This window comes from Microcaecilia unicolor, chromosome 2 (assembly GCF_901765095.1).
Source record: "Microcaecilia unicolor chromosome 2, aMicUni1.1, whole genome shotgun sequence".
Taxonomy (NCBI): Eukaryota; Metazoa; Chordata; class Amphibia; order Gymnophiona; family Siphonopidae; genus Microcaecilia; species Microcaecilia unicolor.
Genome location: NC_044032.1, coordinates 256,061,902 through 256,080,775, shown reverse-complemented (window position 1 = coordinate 256,080,775; position 18,874 = coordinate 256,061,902). Strand labels below are relative to the sequence as shown.

Sequence of the window (18,874 nt, the reverse complement as noted above, 5' to 3'; positions counted from 1 at the left end):
TTTCCTTGCCCCCCCCCCCCATATGCACCCAGTGATGCTCTTCTCTCCCCTGCCCCCCCCCCTCTCGCCACCCAGTGAGTCTTCTGTGTCCCCTGCTTTCCCTCCAGCCACCCAGTGATTCCCCTATCTCCCCTGCTTGTATGTGTGTGAAAGGAGGGGGGAAGTTGATCTGAGACTGGGAGGCTAAATGGCAGATGACGTTTAATGTGAGCAACTGCAAGGTAATACATGTGGGGAAAAAAGAACCCGAATTATAGCTACGTCATGCAAGGTTCCATGTTAGGAGTTACGGACCAAGAAAGGGATCTGGGTGTCGTCGTCGATAATACACTGAAACTTTCTGCTCAGTGTGCTGCTGTGGCTAGGAAAGTGAATAGAATGTTGGGTATCATTAGGAAAGGTATGGAAAACAGGTGCGAGGATGTTATAATGCCGTTGTATCGCTCCATGGTGCGACCGCACCTTGAGTACTGTGTTCAATTCTGGTCGCCGCATCTCAAGAAAGATATAGTAGAACTGGAATTGGAAAAGTTGCAGCGAAGGGCGACGAAAATGATAGCAGGGATGGGACGACTTCCCTATGAAGAAAGACTAAGGAGGCTAGGGCTTTTCAGCTTGGAGAAGAGACGGCTGAGGGGAGACATGATAGAGGTATATAAAATATTGAGTGGAGTGGAACAGGTGGATGTGAAGCGTCTGTTCACGCTTTCCAAAAATATTAGGACTAGGGGGCATGCAATGAAACTACAGTGTAGTAAATTTAAAACAAATTGGAGAAAATGTTTCTTCACCCAATGCATAATTAAACTCTGGAATTCGTTGCCGGAGAACGTGGTGAAGGCGGTTAGCTTAGTAGAGTTTAAAAAGGGGCTAGACAGTTTCCTAAAGGACAAGTCCATAAACCACTACTAAATGGATTTGGGGAAAATCCACAATTCCAGGAATAACATGTATAGAATGTTTGTACGTTTGGGAAGCTCACCAGGTGCCCTTGGCCTGGATTGGCCGCTGTCGTGGACAGGATGCTGGGCTCGATGGACCTTTGGTCTTTTCCCAGTGTGGCATTACTTATGTACTTATGAGAGGGTGTGGCAGGGTGCTTGGATGGGTGTCAGTGTTTGTTGTGGAGTGGGTGGTTCAGCCGTGTTGGTGCTGGCTCGTATTAGTGTGGTGCTGTTGGGGTTTTTTTTTTGGGGGGGGGGGGGGGGTTGGGGGATGTCCCGTGCTGTCAAAGTGCGATGAAGTGGTGTGTGGCTTTGTGGGTGGTTACTGTTGCAGGGATGATATATAGAGAGAGATAGATTGAGTGTGTATCTATCCATGTTGTGCATCAGTGTATGTGTTTTTTTGTGGGGTTCTGAGGGGGAGGGGGCGGTGGTTGTCTGTGTGTGTTAGTGAAACTTCATGTGTGTCACACAGCTACATTGTGTGTGTGTGTGTCACAGAGAGAGTTTGTGTGTGTGTAAGTGAGAGAGGGTGTGGTGGATTGGGAGGTTGGTGCCGAGTGTCTGTGTTTTTGTGTTGTTGTGTGTCTCACAATGAAAGGGGGGTGGGGGGCAGGGTGTGTTGATCTAAGAGGGTTTTGTTTTTTGGGGGGATGTCTCGTGCTTGCAAAGTGGGATGATGTTGCGGTTGGCTTTGAGGGTGGTTTTGGTTGCATAGGTGATATAGATAGAGAGAGTGAGTGTACATCTCTCCATGTGCTGCATCAGTGTATGTGTGTGTGTGAGTTTTTTAGTGGGGTGTTGGTGGGGAGGGCGGCAGAGGTTGTGTGTGATAGTGAAAGATCATGTGTGTCACACATGTAGTTTGTGTGTGTGTGTGTCTGTGTGTGTGTCAGAGTTCGTGTGTGTGTGTGTGTCAGAGAGTTTGTGTGTGTGTGTGTGTGTGTGTGTGTGTGTGTGTGTGTGTGTGTGTGTGTGTGTAAGTGAGAGCAGTTGGGAAGCAGTGGGAGGATGGGGGCAAGTGCCTGATTTTTTTTTATATTGTTTGTCTTAATTTAAAGAGGGAGGGGGTGGGGTGGTGAACTGAGAGTGTTTTGGTTTTACAGGGGGCGGTGTGTTGGTGGGGGGGTTGGGGGATGTCCCGTGCTGGCAAAGTGGGAGGAAGTGGCAGTTGGCTTTGTGGTTGGTTATTGTTGCAGGGGTTAGATTATCAATCACTAGCCCAGGCGTGGAGTATGGACCTGTCAATTAAGATAACACCACAACTACTCAACGATTACATATACTCGATCCAGAGATCTTCAAAATTGATAGCCTACAGTGAAATGGAATACAAATTTGCGTTACGAACATATATCCCGCCAAGGAGGGCATTCCATATGGGGGTCTCCCCGGATGGGGCATGCCCCAAATGTGCAGCTCCTGGAGCACTCTTGGGCCATATATTTTGGTCCTGCCCACCAATTCAGCAGTTTTGGAAAACACTTCTGCACGCCATAACAGCAATGTGGGGTGCGACATGGCGAAGAGAAGCTAGGCTGTTGTTCGCACAAGTTACAGTGATTAGACCCTATCCAGCAGGATTTAAGAGTTTTACACACAGAGCCACAGTAGTGGCGAAGAAGATTATTCTCCGAGAGTGGATTACAAATAAAGCGCTTACTTTACAGCAATGGCGTAGCTGCATGATGGATTTTATGAAATTTGAACGACGATTGGCAGAGCTCCAACAAGACTCCAGTTTCACAGAGAAAGATTTCTCTAGAATTTGGCACCCATTTTGGCAGACAATACCTAAGGGGGGCAGAAATCGTATTCTCAACCTCTGACTGGCGACTAGAGACATTAACAATGAGTTAGTCTAATCAATCTCCCGGGGTGGGGTAGATAGAGGGATGGGTCTTGGGGGGGTAAGAAATAGGGAGGGGGGGAAGGGAGGGATTGATGTGGGGTAATGGTTGTACACAGTTTAGTTTGGTAGGTTACAATACAGGTTAGATAAGGTGGATTACTTCTTAGCAATTTTGCTGTCCACAGTATATAAGTAGATGAGATCGTCAGTAGACTAATCAATGGGCGAGTTATTATGTTTGTACAAAGCAACAATGTTTCAATTAACATGTAAAACCACCTTTACCACATGTAAGATGAATGACAGCACCTAATAAACAAATTTGAAAATAAATTGTTGCAGGGGTGATATAAATATAGAGAGAGTGAGTGTGCATCAGTGTATGTGTGCATTTGTGTTTTTTTGCGTGGTTTTGGGGTGGAGGGGGGGGGCGGTGGTTGTGTGTCTGTGTTTGAGACTGAAAGATCATGTGTGTCACAAAGCTAGTTTGTGTGAGTGTGTGTGTCACGGAGAGAGTATGTGTGTGTGTGTAATTGAGAGAAGTGGGGGGGGGGGGACTGGGTGTTTGTGGACGAATGTCTGTGGATTTGTGATGGGGGGGGGCGGGGGTGGTGGTGAAGTGAGAGGGTGTTGCTGGGGGCTTGAAGGGGGTCAGCGTTTGTTGATGTGTGAAGTGGGTTTTGCCCGTGTTGTTGTTTGCTCATATTAGTGTGTTGATGTTTTTTTTTAATTGTTTTGGTTTTTGAGGGGGGGGGTGGGGGATGTCAGGTGCTGGCAAAGTTTGAGGAAGTGGTGGGTGGCTTTGAGGGTTGTGGAGCCAGCACAGGGGGAAGGAGGCTAGTGAGTTCACCCGGACCACAGGGAAAGCCCTTCTGCCGTCCTCAGGAGCTACAATCCCTATTGGGAGGGCTGCACTAACTGATAAGCCGTTGGGCACAGGAGGGGACTGGAGCCCTTTCTTGTGCTCTGGCTCTTTAAAACCTCCACGGTCCTTGATTTTCTGTCGGCCGAAGCGTCTGTGCCCCGAAGCACCTGCACCCTTAATTACACTGTCTGTCTGAGAGAGCACGCAAGTGCGTCTGGTGGGTGGCGTCACGGGCATCAGGGAGCGCACGCCCCGGCCGGAGCTATAGTACTGCAGAACAGCAAAGTGAAAAAAAAAAAACAGAAACTGCAGCAGCGCCGGCCTGGAGTCCAAATCCCAGTGCAGACATGTGAGTGCTGAGGAAGGGGATAAAAATCTACTATCAGGAGGGAGTGGGCGGGAGAGCCATAAGGACAGTGTCTGTCAATGCAATATCCGTGCAGGACGGGGGTTACTGCGGCAGTGCCATCCCATGTAAGGGAGAATGGAGGAAACGGGTGGTGCCATCTCGAGTGGACCTGGGGGAGTGAGGGTGGGCTCCTCTTTGTCCAGAGTCATCATGGGAGGGAGGAGAGTATGGGGGGCTGGGGGTTGTACGGCGACGCGGGAGGGAGTCGGTCAGGGAGGAGGGGGAGGGGGGTTGTTGTGGCTGAAGAGGCTTTCTCGGCGTTACCGGCAGTTTTTATGCCGGCTGTTTGTTGTTGAACTTCGCACACACGGGTTGGGCTGTTTGTTTTAGTCTGTTCCGTTGGTGTGTCTCGTGCTGCTTCCTGTGGTTGGTCACAGCTGCTTGTGACGTACCAGGAAGTATTGACGTCAGTTAATGAGATGGATAGCACGAATGCCTCAAGGTTTAAGTGCCACGCAGTCACCTTCAGAATGTTGGAGGTGCTTTTTATTGTATAGGATTTGGTGCATTTTTACCCCACATTTTCCCACAAGAGCAGGCGCAATGTGGTTTACATGAATTCAAGAGGTAACAATACAATACAAATATGACTCAGTTACAGACTGTGACAGGCTGGGAAAGGAACAGGGGACAACACGGGGTGAAAGATATGGGCAAGCAACATTTTGTGCATCTGGATCTGAGTTACTTCTGCCACAGTCTAAAACATTAATAGAGATAGCCTCTAGAAGGCACCGTAGGACTCGTGTTCAGTCATGGTCCACAATTTATTGCCAGATTCTGGAGAGCTTTTTTTTTTTTTCTTTTTTGGTCTGATACAAAGAATCAATCAAGATCTGGAGCAACTCCTTCAATGCTTTGTGTTGACCCACTAGACAGAAGAAAAGCACAAGGGACCTTAAGAATTGGCATGAGGTTTTCCTGGAATTGTACCTTGTTTTTTCTCTTATATTGTGGACTTGAAATGGATGAGATAAAGTAATTACCTTATATTTTGATTTTCCTATGAAAAAGATGTATATTTTCTTCCATTTTTTCATTTACAAGTGTTCTTGTAATAATTTGTTAAAACTTATAAATAAAATAATAAAAAAAAAAAAAGAATTGGCATGAGGAACACAGACCCGACACAGGCAAGGAGCCTACGTCAGGGGTCAGCTAGAATATTGTTCCTGCACATAAAAAGCAAGAGTACTCTGTATGCATTAAATTCTGGTGCTACAATGAGCATGTGTTAACAATGAAGAATAACAGCTGAAAAGGCACTCCTTTCTGCCAAAGTGTGCTCGGCTCAGTTGCAGTCTGAGAAACCTGCACCTCTAGGACATCTGGAAGCAGGTGAACTGCAAGATGGAAAGACTACGGCACAACAAAAGTTGGTAGAGAAGCAGCACAGCCAGGACTGTCCAAGAGGAATATGCATCTGGAATTCTCATTTACTGAACTTGTTCCTAGATTAATTGGTCCTATTGTCGTCACAGAAAAGACAGACTCCCTTCAGCTATCCTCCACCTTCCATGGATTCTTATTGACACACATCATGCCTGATCGTTTTAGAACAGGTGCTCCTGGTGGATGGGCTGTCTGAATCTGAGGTGGTAGAGATTTTGGACTCCAGAGTATTCTGCCAGAAGACGCAAGACGTAGTACACTGGAGGGGCTGTGGTTTGGAGGAGTGGAAATGGGTTGATTTGGCTGATCTTCATGTACCTGCCTTCCTAAAAATATTTTTGGCAAAACATCTGCTCGGTCATCTTGAGACATCCATGAGAGGGGGAACAATGTGAGGTTCTGCTACTAGCATACAGATAGCTCAGTTCTTAAGGAAACCTTTCTGGGGTGAACCTCTAATTTCCAATCGGCAGGTGTCAGTATGCCTCACCTGGCTAGTTGCTTCCATATCACTTCTTCTCGGAAGCCATCTTATTCCTTTTTTGATAAATATACAAACCCAGTCTTTGCTTGGTCTTTTTGCAGAACCTATTCTTCATCCACTGTAGCACAGTCTTGCACTTTTGAAAGCTCACTCCAGAATAAGTTCCTCTGCTGCAATTTGGCCCTGAACCTGTGTTGAAATCTCTTGGGGAGTGTCAGCGCAGCCTACCCCAGATTCCAGTTTTGTGTATCTAAGGCTGGTTGCTGTCAGGGCCGCCGAGAGGAGGGGACGGGGGGGGGGGGAGGGGACAAAATTCCCCAGGCCCGGGCCTCCAGGGGGACCCGGCGCTGCAGTCCCACCCCCCCGTCCGTCGTCAGGGCCGCTCAGCTTCTTCGCCGCAGTCCCACCCGCCCTCCGTCATCAGGGCCGCTCAGCTTCTTTCCTTCCAGCCACCCTACATTTAAAAAGTTGCAGCAGTGAAAAAGCAGGCTCGCCTCTCCTTTAAGCCTGCCTTCGTCTTCTCTCTCAGCGTGCACTGATGCAATTTCCGGTTTCTGCGAAGGCGGCACAGTACAGTGCATGCTGAGAGAGAAGAGGAAGGCAGGCTTAAAGGAGAGGCGAGCCTGCTTTTTCGCTACAGCCGCCACTGCAATTTTTTAAACGCAGGGCGGCTGGAAGGAAAGGAGGGCTGTGGTGGAAAATTGAGGGCACAGAGTAAGATTGAACCAATCGTCTTTGAATGCACCAATAAATGGACTCCAGAGGATACAAATAGCAATGTATTGATGTAGGTCAGAAGAGGAAGCCCTAAAAGAGTACCAACAAAAAAAGTTCATACAATAGTCCTACTAGAAGCAGAAACGTAAACTCAGATGAACTCGACATGAAGTCTGCATTAGAGTCTATCTCAATCCTTAGTGAGTTCATCTGACTTTACATTTCTGCTACTAGTAGATTATTGTATGAACTTTTTTTGTTGGTACTCTCTTTTAGGGCTTCCTCTTCTGACCTACATCAATACCCCCCTTTTCACCCCCCCCCCCCCCCGAGTTTGTAAGTTGGGGCCTGGGGCGAGTCACTGGACATGGAGGGGAGGGCAGAGGAGAATCGATGGACATGGATGGGAAGGGAGGGGAGGACAGGGAGAAAAGGAGAATCACTGGGGAGGGCAGGGGAGAGAGGAGAGTTGCTGGACATGGATGGATGGAGGGGAGGGCAGGAGAAATGTTGGACATGGCTGGAGGTGAGGGAAGACAGGAAGGAGATGCACATGGATGGAGGGGAGAGAGGAGAGGGCAGGGGACAGAGGAAAATCACTGGATGTGAATGAGAGGGGAGGACAGGGGGCAAAGGAGAATCACTGGACATAGATGGGAGGGGAGAGCAGAGGAGAATTGCTGGATATGGATGGGTAGGGAGGGCAGGGGAGAGAGGAGAGTTGCTATGGATGGAGGGGAGAAGAAATGCTGGACATGGATGGAAGTGAGGGAAGACAGGAAGGAGATGCACATGGATGGAGGGGAGGGAAGAGAGGATATGAGATGAACATGGATGGAGGGGAGGAGAGAGAGAATAAATTCTGGACATGGATGGAGGAGAGGGAAGAGAGAGGAAGGAGATGCATCCTGATGGAGATGAGGGAAAGGGAAAAGAGGAGAAAAAGTGCACATGGCTGGAGAAAATAGGCAAAAGCTGGATCCACTCTATACCTCCTCCAGTCAAGTCCACAGAGGACCCACCTTTTACCTATGGATGTAGGGCAAGAAATGAAGAAAGGAGGACAGTAAAGAAATAAATGGAAAGGAAACCCTGGAAGTGGAGTTAAGGGAGCAGATAGAGAGCAGCAGAATCAGAAACTGGGACCAACATGATCTGAAAAACAGTCACAAGACAACAAAGGTAGAAAAAATCATTTTATTTTAATTTTAGTGTTTAGAATTTGTCCAATTTGAGAATTTACATCTGCTGTCTTATTTTGCAATGTATAGCAATGTTCTGTTTTTCTGGTATTGTGCTACATGCAGAATCTGTATGCTAATTTGGTGTCATTTTGGGTATACTGGAGTGGGGCTGGGGCTGGGGGGGCCCCAGCGAACTGGTCTGCACTGGTCCCTGCAGTTGCTAAGACCGGCCCTGTCTGTCGTCGACTGTCTGCCACCGGGCCGGGCCCCCTGCACTGAAATCACAGCGCCTCTCACCTCCATGTGAAAGCGCTGCAGGCAGCAGCAGCAGATCGCCTCCCTTTGGGCTTCCTTCCCTCCCTGTGTCCCACCCTCACGGAAGTTACGTCAGACGAGGGTGGGACACAGGGAGGGAAGGAGGCCCGAAGGAGGGAGGCGATCTGCTGCTGCCTGCAGCACTTTCACATGGATGTGAGAGGCGCTGTGATTTCAATGCAGGGGCTCCGGAGGTGGCCTTGTCCCGGGCCTGGCCCAGTCTCTCGGCGGCCCTGGTTGCTGTCAGCACTAGAGGGCTAAACTCAGAGGAAGGCACTGGCTACAAGAAAACCACACCTACCATCCTGGATCCAGGGTACTATATTAACTGGGTCATCTTGTTTGTGGGCTTCAGGTCATTCATTATCTCTAGGTTCCTCTTACTGATGAAATGTTATTCCTTTGCTATTATCCAGAAAACTGGACAACAAAGAACACTTATCTGTACAATTTATTGCAGGTAAAGCTGACTGTGTATACTTAAAAAAACAATAATGTTATTTCTGATTTCTAAATACCTGAATACATGATCCAACATTACTTGTAAACTACATTGTAAACTGATAGAACTCTGTACTATTTCTTCCTGTTTGTACAGCTTGTGAAAATATCTATAAAAAGTGTACCGAGGAAAGAGACTGTAAAATTACCTGCCAAGCTCTCAGGACCTCCTCAGCAGGATTCCTGTAGTGTTGTTGCCAGTTTTCAATGTACATGAGAGGAATGTCAACTTTCTCAGCAAGCTTGCGCCAGTCATGACCTGCATATAGATGATGACATATTTTGCCATTTAGGGGGTGGGGGGTGGGAGGCAGGATCTCTGTTTCACACCATAAAATTCATAGCAACTTCTCAAGGCCACACCTGGTTATTTTATAATGGGATGAAAACAATTTCACCACCACCAAGGGAAGAGTGGGGGAGGTGAAAGGGGTGTGAAATGTAAATGACAGGCTACTCACCCAGGGGATGCCGTGTGCTGAGTGCGATCGTGAATTTGAGTCTCTTGCTGTGCATCATATTCCTCACAAAAACCTGTTCATTCAATCTGGGACCTGTAGAGAATCCATTTTAATTGACTGTAATGTTATCGTATAAATTAAAATCTGCGTTTCAAAGATGTAGTGCCTGAAATTTTCTTTAAGTTGCTCACCCTTTGGGATCCCTGGGAGCAGCTATGTTTGGAACAGGGGCCAAAAATGACATCATGGGCACAGTGGTAGCTTACATCTGTTTCTGCATACATTTCAGACCTACAAATGTATTCACTCTGTGGGTCCTAAATTTTCTCTCCCTTCTTCATGAATACCATTCATCGGGTGGCAAGACACCACACTCTGTGCCCTTTCTCCTCCATGGCTAACTCTCAGCACCACTCTTTCAGCCTTGCTGTGTCCTTTGCCTGAAACAGACTTCCTGAGTTGCTCCCTCTCTAGCTATATTCAGATTTAGACTAAAAACTCACACACATTTTGAGCAGAAGTTGTTCTTACATCTTGACCACTGCTACTTAATCATGGTATTATTTTATTTGGATTTTGCTCACACCTTTTTCAGTAGCAGCTCAAGGTGAGTTGCATTCAGGTACACTGGATATTTCTCTCATAATCTAAGTTTGTACCTGAGGCAATGGAGGGCTAAGTGACTTGCCCAAGATCACAAGGAGCAGCAATGGGATTTTAACCGGCCACCTCTGGATTTCAACACCGGTGCTCTAACCACTAGGCCACTCCTCCACTCATTAAAATCTCTTGTTTGTCTTGATCAATTGACAATCTGTAAATTCTAGGTATAATTATAGACAAACATTTAACATTTGATACTCAAGTTTCCTCAGTAATCACAAAATCTTTCTGGTCTCTTTGGAAACTAAAAAGGACCAGACCCTATTTCTCATCAGAAACATTCAGACCATTGGTACAATCATTAACATTATCCCAATTCAATAACTGTAATGCCATACATGCTGGCTGTAAGGAGTAACTGTTGAAAAAACTCCCAACAGCTCAAAACACTGCAGCCAGGTTCATATACAAAATCTCTTGTTTTGAAAGTGCCTCCCCTTTATTAATCAAATTACACTGGCTTCCCATCAAAGCAAGAATCACTTTCAAATTATGTACCTTTATCTTTCGAATACTAAATAACACAGCGCCAGACTATATGGTACCATTTAATAAACTTACCTCAAAGAAACACTAAATATGAGGCAAGCAATTATCTCAGACGACACCTCCCAAATTGCAAAAAAGTGATCTACAAAACTGTCCACTCTACAGACTTCACCTACCTAGGAACAAAATGGTGGAACTCTTTACCACCCAAAATAAGAAATATACAGGAATATACTAGAGTCCGCAAAATCCTCAAATTGTTCCTATTCAAACAAACCCTCACAAAGAACAACCATATCTCAAACAATTAATTATTACCTGAATTGGTTATTACTCTATTTACCATTAACTTTCTCTTTGCTTCATGTACAATTTCTTATTCATAATAGATTTTCTAAATGTTAAACATCCATAGCTATCCCAGTATGTTTATGATACTGTAAAATTGGATTCTTACAACAAATTACTTTCTTATACATTATTCTTTATGTATCCTATACTGTTTATTGTAAGTCACATTGAACTCAGACTTGTTTGGGATAATGTGGGATATAAATGTCACAAATAATAAATAAATACATTGTAAGCTTTATAGAGCAGGGTCTGTCTCTGGTTGTGCATTAGAAAAGATAGGTAGGAAAGTCTTTGGTTTGATCCCTGAGTTGGGTCTTCTGGAGCAAAGAAAGATGTGGAGGGAGGGGGGGAGTACAGGGAGTTGTGGTCATTGCTCAAGAGTGACACCTAGTGGCTGGACTGAAGTATGGGTACCTGACTAGGTATGATGGGGAGAAGGGATATAAAATAGAAGGGAAACAAATTCTTGAAAAGTTGTGAATGAAGGCTCATGGCATAAGATCCCAGCCCTGATTCTGACAGATTTGGAGGCCAAAAAAGCAGGAATAAATTGCTGGGTTAACAAAAGAAAAAGAAATAGAATGAGAATTGATGTGGAAAAAGAAATAGAATCCTACACCGTATTTTGCCTGAGCTGATCCATGTTGACCAATCGGGTTTTGTGGTGGGGAGACAAACTTATGATAATGTGTATAGGGTTATTCAAGTTATACATCCAGCTACTCAGACTAGAGTCCACCTGCTCTTATTATCCCTAGATGCAGAGAAGGCCTTTGACAGGGTGCACTGGCCCTTTCTGTTCACTCTTTTAGACACCTTGGGCTTTTTGGACCAAATTATTACCTGGTTACACCAGATTTATGCTAAACCTGAGGCCTGCATTAAAATTAATGGCACCTATACTGAGTCTTTTCGATTGCATAGGGGAACGAGACAGGGCTGTGCCCTCTCACCATTGTTATTCGCTCTGGTGATTGAGCCATTGGCACAGATTATTATACAATGCCCCAATGTAACTGGGTTTGAGTGGGATGTGAATCATTATAAATAACTTTTTGCTGATGATGTGCTGCTCACTCTTACAAATCCGGCTCTCTCTCTCTGCTGGGCCTGTGGGAGGAGCTTAGGTGATACGGGACCTTACCTGGTTTCAAAATCAACATGACTAAATCCGATATCTTAAATATTACCTTGGCCGCAGAAGCAGTATCTGCTTTGAGGTTCCAATTCCTGTATCACTGGGCTCCTCAATCCATCCGTTACTTAGCAGTCAATTTGACACAGAGCATAGAGGATTTTTACGCACAGAATCTTTCCCCTAAACTGCAAGAACTCCTTGGGGATCTGGGCAGATGGGAGGGCTTAACAGTTTCCTGGGAGGGACGGGTTAGTGCTATTAAAATGCTGATTTTGCCAAAGTTGCTGTACCTGTTTATGGCTTTGCCTCTTCCAGTCTCCCAAACGTTTTTTCACTTGGCTACATAGAAAGATATTTCACTATATTTGGAACAATTATATTTATAGGGCTTTAAAAACCTATTTGAAAAAGCTTTTTTTTTTTTTTTTAAATTACATTTGTACCCCGCGCTTTCCCACTCATAGCAGGCTCAATGCGTCTTACATATTATATACAGGTACTTATTTGTACCTGGGGCAATGGAGGGTTAAGTGACTGGCCCAGAGTCACAAGGAGCTGCTTGTGCCTGCAGTGGGACTTGAACCCAGTTCCCCAGGACCAAAGTCCACCACTCTAACCACTAGGCCACTCCTAGTGCTGTTTATAAAGAGAAATCTAGTGTCATTTATTAGAGAAAACCACTCAGGAAATGAAATATGGTTTATTTGAACTGGGAATATATACCATTTTAAGGTAACAGCATTACTTGATGTGATATGTGTGAGTGATATATGTAATTGGTTTGTTCTCTTTGGTATGAAAGTTTCATTAGAGCTGTCCTATTAGAAATGGATTTCTTTTATGTTAGAATATTGTTGTATGTTATTTGTATTTTAAAGATGGAATTATATGTCATTTATATTTTAAGAAGATGTAAACCTTCTGAATTGCTATGTAAGAAGTAACAGTATGGTAAATAAACGATAAACGCTATCATCCCAGAAAAAAAAAGAGCAGAATGGCAGTGTCTGACTTTATCTATATTATCGGGCAGTGCAACTCTGAATTCTGGTGGAATGGCTTTCCTGCTCTCCCAGGGTGTGGGTGCGCATGGAACAATGCTGGATAGGATCTTTACCACGGTGGGTGGTTCCTTGGCTTCCCTTTTCCCACATTCTTGAGTACATCAAAAGGGTAGCCGTGAATATAGGAGGCCCTTTGAAAACCTGGTATGATATTAGGAAACAATTCTCTCCGGAGAGGACTTGTTTTTTTGCAAATGGCTATACAATATGCTCCAGGATTCCTGCCTGAAAAAACATGTAGTATCTCTCATCAGTGGGCAACTAAGAGGTTACTAAGACAGGGGCAGATTTGGGAAGAAGGGGAGTTCCTTACATACCAAGAGTTGGTGGAGGAATATGGACTACCTCCACATCAGCAATTTCATTATTTGCAACTTAGAAACTTATATTTTTTCTGGATAGCACATAAGGAAATCTGTTTTGAAGAGACTTTATTAGAGCGTGCAATGAAGGGGGGGGGGGGGGGGGGGTAGAGGTTCTGTTTCCTGCCTTTATTTAGCTTTAATCTTGGTTCATTCCCCCATAGACTATTATATACAGCACTGGGAGAAGGATTTGGGGATTACCTGTGAATGGAAAAAATGGGAACTTAGTTTTAAATATCTCTTTAAACCTTCGGTGAGCAGTGCGTTGATGGAGAATGTACATAAAATGCTCTACCATTGGTATTATACACCACAGAGACTTAGATGTTTAAATCTGGTACTGGCATTTGTTGGTGTAACTGTGCAAGCCCAGGGATACATTTCATGTTTGATGGACTTATCCTGTTGTTCAGCCTTATTGGTGTGGTGTTATTGATTTGGTACAGCAAATACTGCAGATCCCATACCCCTTGAAGGCGGAACATTGCTTACTTCATCATAAACCCGTGAAGGTTAAACCTGCTCAGCACAGGTTGCCATTCATATCTTTACAGCTGCCCTATTGGCTCTAGCTGCGGATTGGAAGCAGCCATGTGTCCTTGCAGAGGCTAGATCGTTATGTAAGCTAAATTACTTCCACTTGATGTCTGAATTGACGGCCTTAAAAAATGGACACCTTACAACATTTCATCAAACCTGGGCTTGCTATCAAATTTGGGGATCTGCTACAGTTATCTGACATCTCCTGATTTTGCTTTTCATATTGTTTGCCTGAAGAAGTGATAAACCCCTCAATCACCCAAGACTTTCGGGGGCAACCCCCATGGGACTATGTTTGGGGGGGGGGGGGAGTGGAATTCTGGGATATTTGTTGAGCTGTTGGCTATAATTATTCTGGTGCTTCCGTTTCTTTTTTTGCTATGTATTTGGCACAAATGTTTGACAACTTTAACATTACTGATACATGTGGGACACACACAGATATAATACACGCACATGACACGTTTCACACACGTGCAGATACTATTAAAAAATGCAAGCAGACTGCTCCATTGAGAAATCACCCTTGTGCAATGACAGCTCCAGACCTGCTGGAAAATTTTGAATATTAAAAGGTAGGTGCTCTTTTCTGTGCATTACAAGGAAACGTCTGTGCATTGCTGTAACTTTTGGAGGGAAGTTCAGGGAGGTGCCTGGTCTTCCTTCCCTAGAAGGGGTCTGGCAAGGAGAGATGTAGAACTACAGCAGGTGGGTTACCCCACTCAGGGGCACATCTCAGCTTTGGCTCCCTGCTTTGGGGCTAAGGAGAAAGCACAGGGGCTGCCAGTTTGGTACACAGCTGTGCCCTTGTGCAAGCTGAGAGTGGCCTGTTCCCAAAGAGACTAAACTGATCAGGGACTGCCAGACTGATCCACAGCTGTGGCCTGAGGCACAGAGTCATAGAGAGAAGAGAAGGGACAGATTAGCAGAAAGACCTGATCCAAAGGGGTAAAAGGAGCACTCAGGGATGACAAGGCCATAAAGGAGAGATTCAATTAATTATTTGGTTTTCACCAAGGAAGATGTGGGAGAGACACTAGGGCCAGAAATGGTATTCAGTGCTGATGAGTCAGAGAAACAAACAAATCTCTGTAAACCTGGAAGAACAGTGGAGCAATCTGACAAACTGAAGAGTAACAAATCGCCTGGACTGAATGGTATACATCCCAGAGTATTGATATAATTTAAAAATTAATTTGCAGAGCTATTGCTAGTAATATGTAATTTATCTTTAAAATCAAGCATGGTACCGGAAGATTGGAGAGAGGCCAATGTAACGCCAACTTTTAAAAAGGGTTCCAGAGGTGATCTGAGAAATTATAGACTAGTGAGCATGATGTTGGTGCCAGGCAAAATGGTAGAGCCTATTGTAAAGAATAAAATTACAGAGCATATACATAAGCATGGATTAATGAGACAAAGCCAACATGGATTTAGTCAAGGGAAATCTTGCCTCACAAATCTACCACATTTCTTTGAAGAGGTGAACATGGGGATAAAGGTAAGCTGGTCGATACTGTGTATCTGGATTTTCAAAAGGCTTTTAGCAAAGTACCTAATGAAAGACTTCAGAGGAAATTATAAAGTTATGGGATGTGAGGTAATGTCCAACTGTGGACTAAAAACTGGTTAAAAAGATAGAAAATAGCGAGTAGGGTTAAATGGTCAGTATTCTCATTGGAGAAGAGTAGATAGTGGGGTTCCCCAGGGGTCTATGCTGGGACTGCTGCTTTTTAAAGTATTTATAAATTAATAAATGATCTAGAGATGAAAATAATTAGTGAGGTAATTAAATTTACTGATGACAAAAAATTATTCAAAGTTGTTAAATTGCAAGAGGATTGTGAAAACATTGTAAGAGGACCTTACAAGACTGGGAGACTGGGCATCGATATGGAAGATGAGCAAGTGCAAAGTGGTGCATGTGGGAAAGAGGAACCCAAACTATAGCTACGTGATGCAAGGTTCCACATTAGGAATCACCGCCCAAGAAAAGGATCTAGGTGTCATCATTAATGACATGATTCTCAGTGTGCGGCGGCAGCTAAGAAAGCAAATATAATGTTAGGAATTATTAGGAAAGGAATGGAAAGTAAAAATTAGAATATTATGATGCCTTTGTATTGTTCCATGGTGCAACCACACCTCGAATACCGTGTGCAGTTCTGGTCTCTGCATCTCAAAAAAGTTATAGTGGAATTAGAAAAGGTACAGAGAAGGGTGATGAAAATGGTAAAGGGGATGGGGCGACTTCCCTATGAGAAAAGGCTAAAGTGGCTAGGGCTCTTCAGCTGGGAGGAGATATGACAGAGGTCTATAAAATACTAAGTGGGGTGGAATGGGTAGAGGTGAATTGCTCATTTACTCTTTTTTCAAAAATACTAGGACTAGGGAGCAAGCAATGAAGCTAAGTAATACATTTTCTCCAGTTTGTTTTAAATCTTTCTTCATTCAATGTGTAATTAAGCTCTGGAATTCTTTGCCAGAGAATGTAGTAAAAGCAGTTAGCTGAGCAGAGTTTAAAAAAAGGTTGAATAATTTCCTAAAAGAAAAGTCCATAAGCCATTATTAAGATGAACTTGGAAAAATCCAATGCTTATTTCTAGGCTAAGCAGCATAAGTACTACCACGCTGGGAAAAGACCAAAGGTCCATCAAGCCCAGCACTCTGTCTCCGACAGCGGCCAATCCAGGCCCCAAGAACCTGGCAAAAAAACCAAAATTTAATAACGATCAATGGACTTTTCCTTCAGGAATCTGTCCAGACCCCCTTTAAACTCAGCAAGGCCAGCTGCCGTCACTACCTTCTCCGGCAATGAGTTCCAGAGTCTGTCTACGCGCTGAGTAAAGAAAAACTTTCTCCGATTTGTTTTAAACCTACCACATTCTAATTTCATCTTGTGTCCCCTGGTTCTATTATTGTTAGAAAGCGTAAACAAACGTTTCACATCTGTCCGCTCTATCCCACTCATTATTTTGTAAACCTCTATCATATCACCTCTCAGCCGCCTTCTCTCCAGGCTAAAGAGTCCTAGCCGTCTTAACCTCTCCTCATAGGGTAGTCGTCCCATCCCTTTTATCATTTTTGTCACCCTTCTCTGCACCTTCTCCAATTCCTTTATATCTTTTTTGAGATGAGGCGACCAGAACTGTACACAATACTCCAGGTGCGGTTGCACCAAGGAGCGATATAACGGCATTATAATATCCTCATGCTTGTTGTCCATACCTTTTCTAATACTCAACATTCTGTTCGCCTTCTTAGCCGCCGCAGCACATTGAGCTGAAGATTTCAGCGTCCTATCCACAATGACTCCCAGATCCCTTTTTGGTCCGTAACTCCTAACGCGGAACCTTGCATAACATAGCTGTAATTCGGGTTCCTCCTTCCCACATGCATCACTTTGCACTTGTCAACGTTGAACTTCATCTGCCATTTGGATGCCCAATCCCCCAGTCTCACGAGGTCTTCTTGTAATTTTTCACACTCCTCCCGCGATGAGACGACCCTGGATAACTTTGTGTCGTCTGCGAATTTAATTACCTCACTAGTTACTCCCATCTTGAGGTCATTTATAAATATATTAAAAAGCAGCGGTCCCAGCACAGACCCCCGAGGGACCCCACTAACTACCCCTCTCCATTGAGAAAAAAATTTGTTTTACTGTTCTGGGTTCTTGCCAGATACTTATGACCTGGATTAGCCACTGTTGGAAACAGGATACTGGGCTTGATGGATCTTTGGGTTGTTCCAATATGGCAACGCTTATGCTTTATGTTCTTATGATGCCAAGGGTAACTCATCCCAAAGCTAGAGATTTACCACTGCAATGCTGGAGATTTAAGGCCAATGAGTGAGATTTCTCTTGCAGACCCCTCATGTCTTAAACCAGCTGTAAAATATGTATATTCCGAAAGCTGACATATTCTAATCAATAAATTGACAATAAAACATTTTTCTACCTTTTTTTTTCTGGTAATTTTACTTTTCTAATTGTGTTGATCCCAGTCTCTGGTTTCTGCTTTCCTCTGACTTCTTTAACTGTCCTGCCAGGGTCTCCTTGTCCATTTGGAACTTCTTTTCTCTCCATGTCCACTATCCATCTTCTCTCTGTATCCCTATCCATCCTACCCGGCATCATCCCTGTGTCCTTGCCCCTATCTTGCTGCCATGTTGAGCATCTTCCCCCTCTATGTTCTTATTCTTGTCCTGTCCAACATAATCTTCTGTGTCTCTATGGCCACCCCCAACATGCCAGCAACTCTTGCAATCCCTCATGTCCCCTGTCAGGCCAGCATCTCTCCCTCTCTACCCTCCCCATGGGTCCACAAGTGCTCCTCTCTCTTCTCTTGCTCCTGTTCCACCTCTCCTTTGGAGGTCCAGCACCTCTCCCTCCTTTTGTCACCATCCTGGCATCTCTTCCTCCTCCCCCCCACCCCCCATCTTGGTATTTCTTTCTTCTCTCTCCCCCTCTCACCATCCTGGCATCTCTTCCCCCCCCCCCCCCTCCAGTCCCCAACACCATCCTGGCATCTTTTCCTCTCACCTCCTCCTGATACTTTCTCCCTTTCCTTCCCCAGTGGCCCAGCCGGCATCTCCCACTTTCCTGGCTCTTGTGATCTGCCAAACTTGCTTGAAGTCGCCGCTGATAGAGCTGAACAGATACTGCTTCTGGCCAAAGCGGGGTCTTTCTTATGCTGCTTCCACCTCCTCTGATGCTACTTCTAGGCAGGAATGGCAGAAGAAAGGCCTTGCATTGGCCGGAAGCAGCATCTGTTCAGCGTTACCACCAGCAGCTTCAAGCAAGTGTAGCGGACCACAGGAACCAGGAAAGTGGGAGATGCTGGGCCAGGCTGCGGGAGTAGGGGCAGGAAACGGAGAGAGAGATTGGCAATGCATGAGATTACCATAGTTATGCATATGAGCTGGAGAAGGAGCCCAGCTGCATATGTCAAATGCATGTGACTTGGCATACCTGTGATCCTCAGAAGAGACAGAGTGAAGTTGCTGATAGCCTACACTCTGTGATGGGAAAAGAACTGGATGTTGGGTAGTAGTGGAGCTCGTGAGTACAGGAACCATGAAAAAGTAGGAGGTAAGGCCCAAGTCTTGGGTGTTTCCTGACCTGCCTGATCTA

At 44.9% G+C, this 18,874-nt stretch overlaps 1 protein-coding gene across 2 annotated transcripts in view; it reads right to left on the bottom strand.

The window, feature by feature from the left end:
- LOC115463457 overlaps positions 1–18,874 on the bottom strand; it is a 76,869-nt gene that overhangs the window by 17,070 nt on the left and 40,925 nt on the right. The window contains exons 3-4 of one of the 2 annotated variants that reach the window (XM_030193966.1): positions 9,125–9,217; positions 8,813–8,922 (exon numbers count right to left, since the gene is read on the bottom strand). In XM_030193966.1, coding sequence (XP_030049826.1) covers positions 8,813–8,922; positions 9,125–9,217 — 203 coding nt within the window. The remainder of the gene's footprint in view (positions 1–8,812; positions 8,923–9,124; positions 9,218–18,874) is intronic. The other variant, XM_030193967.1, reaches the window with a different exon arrangement.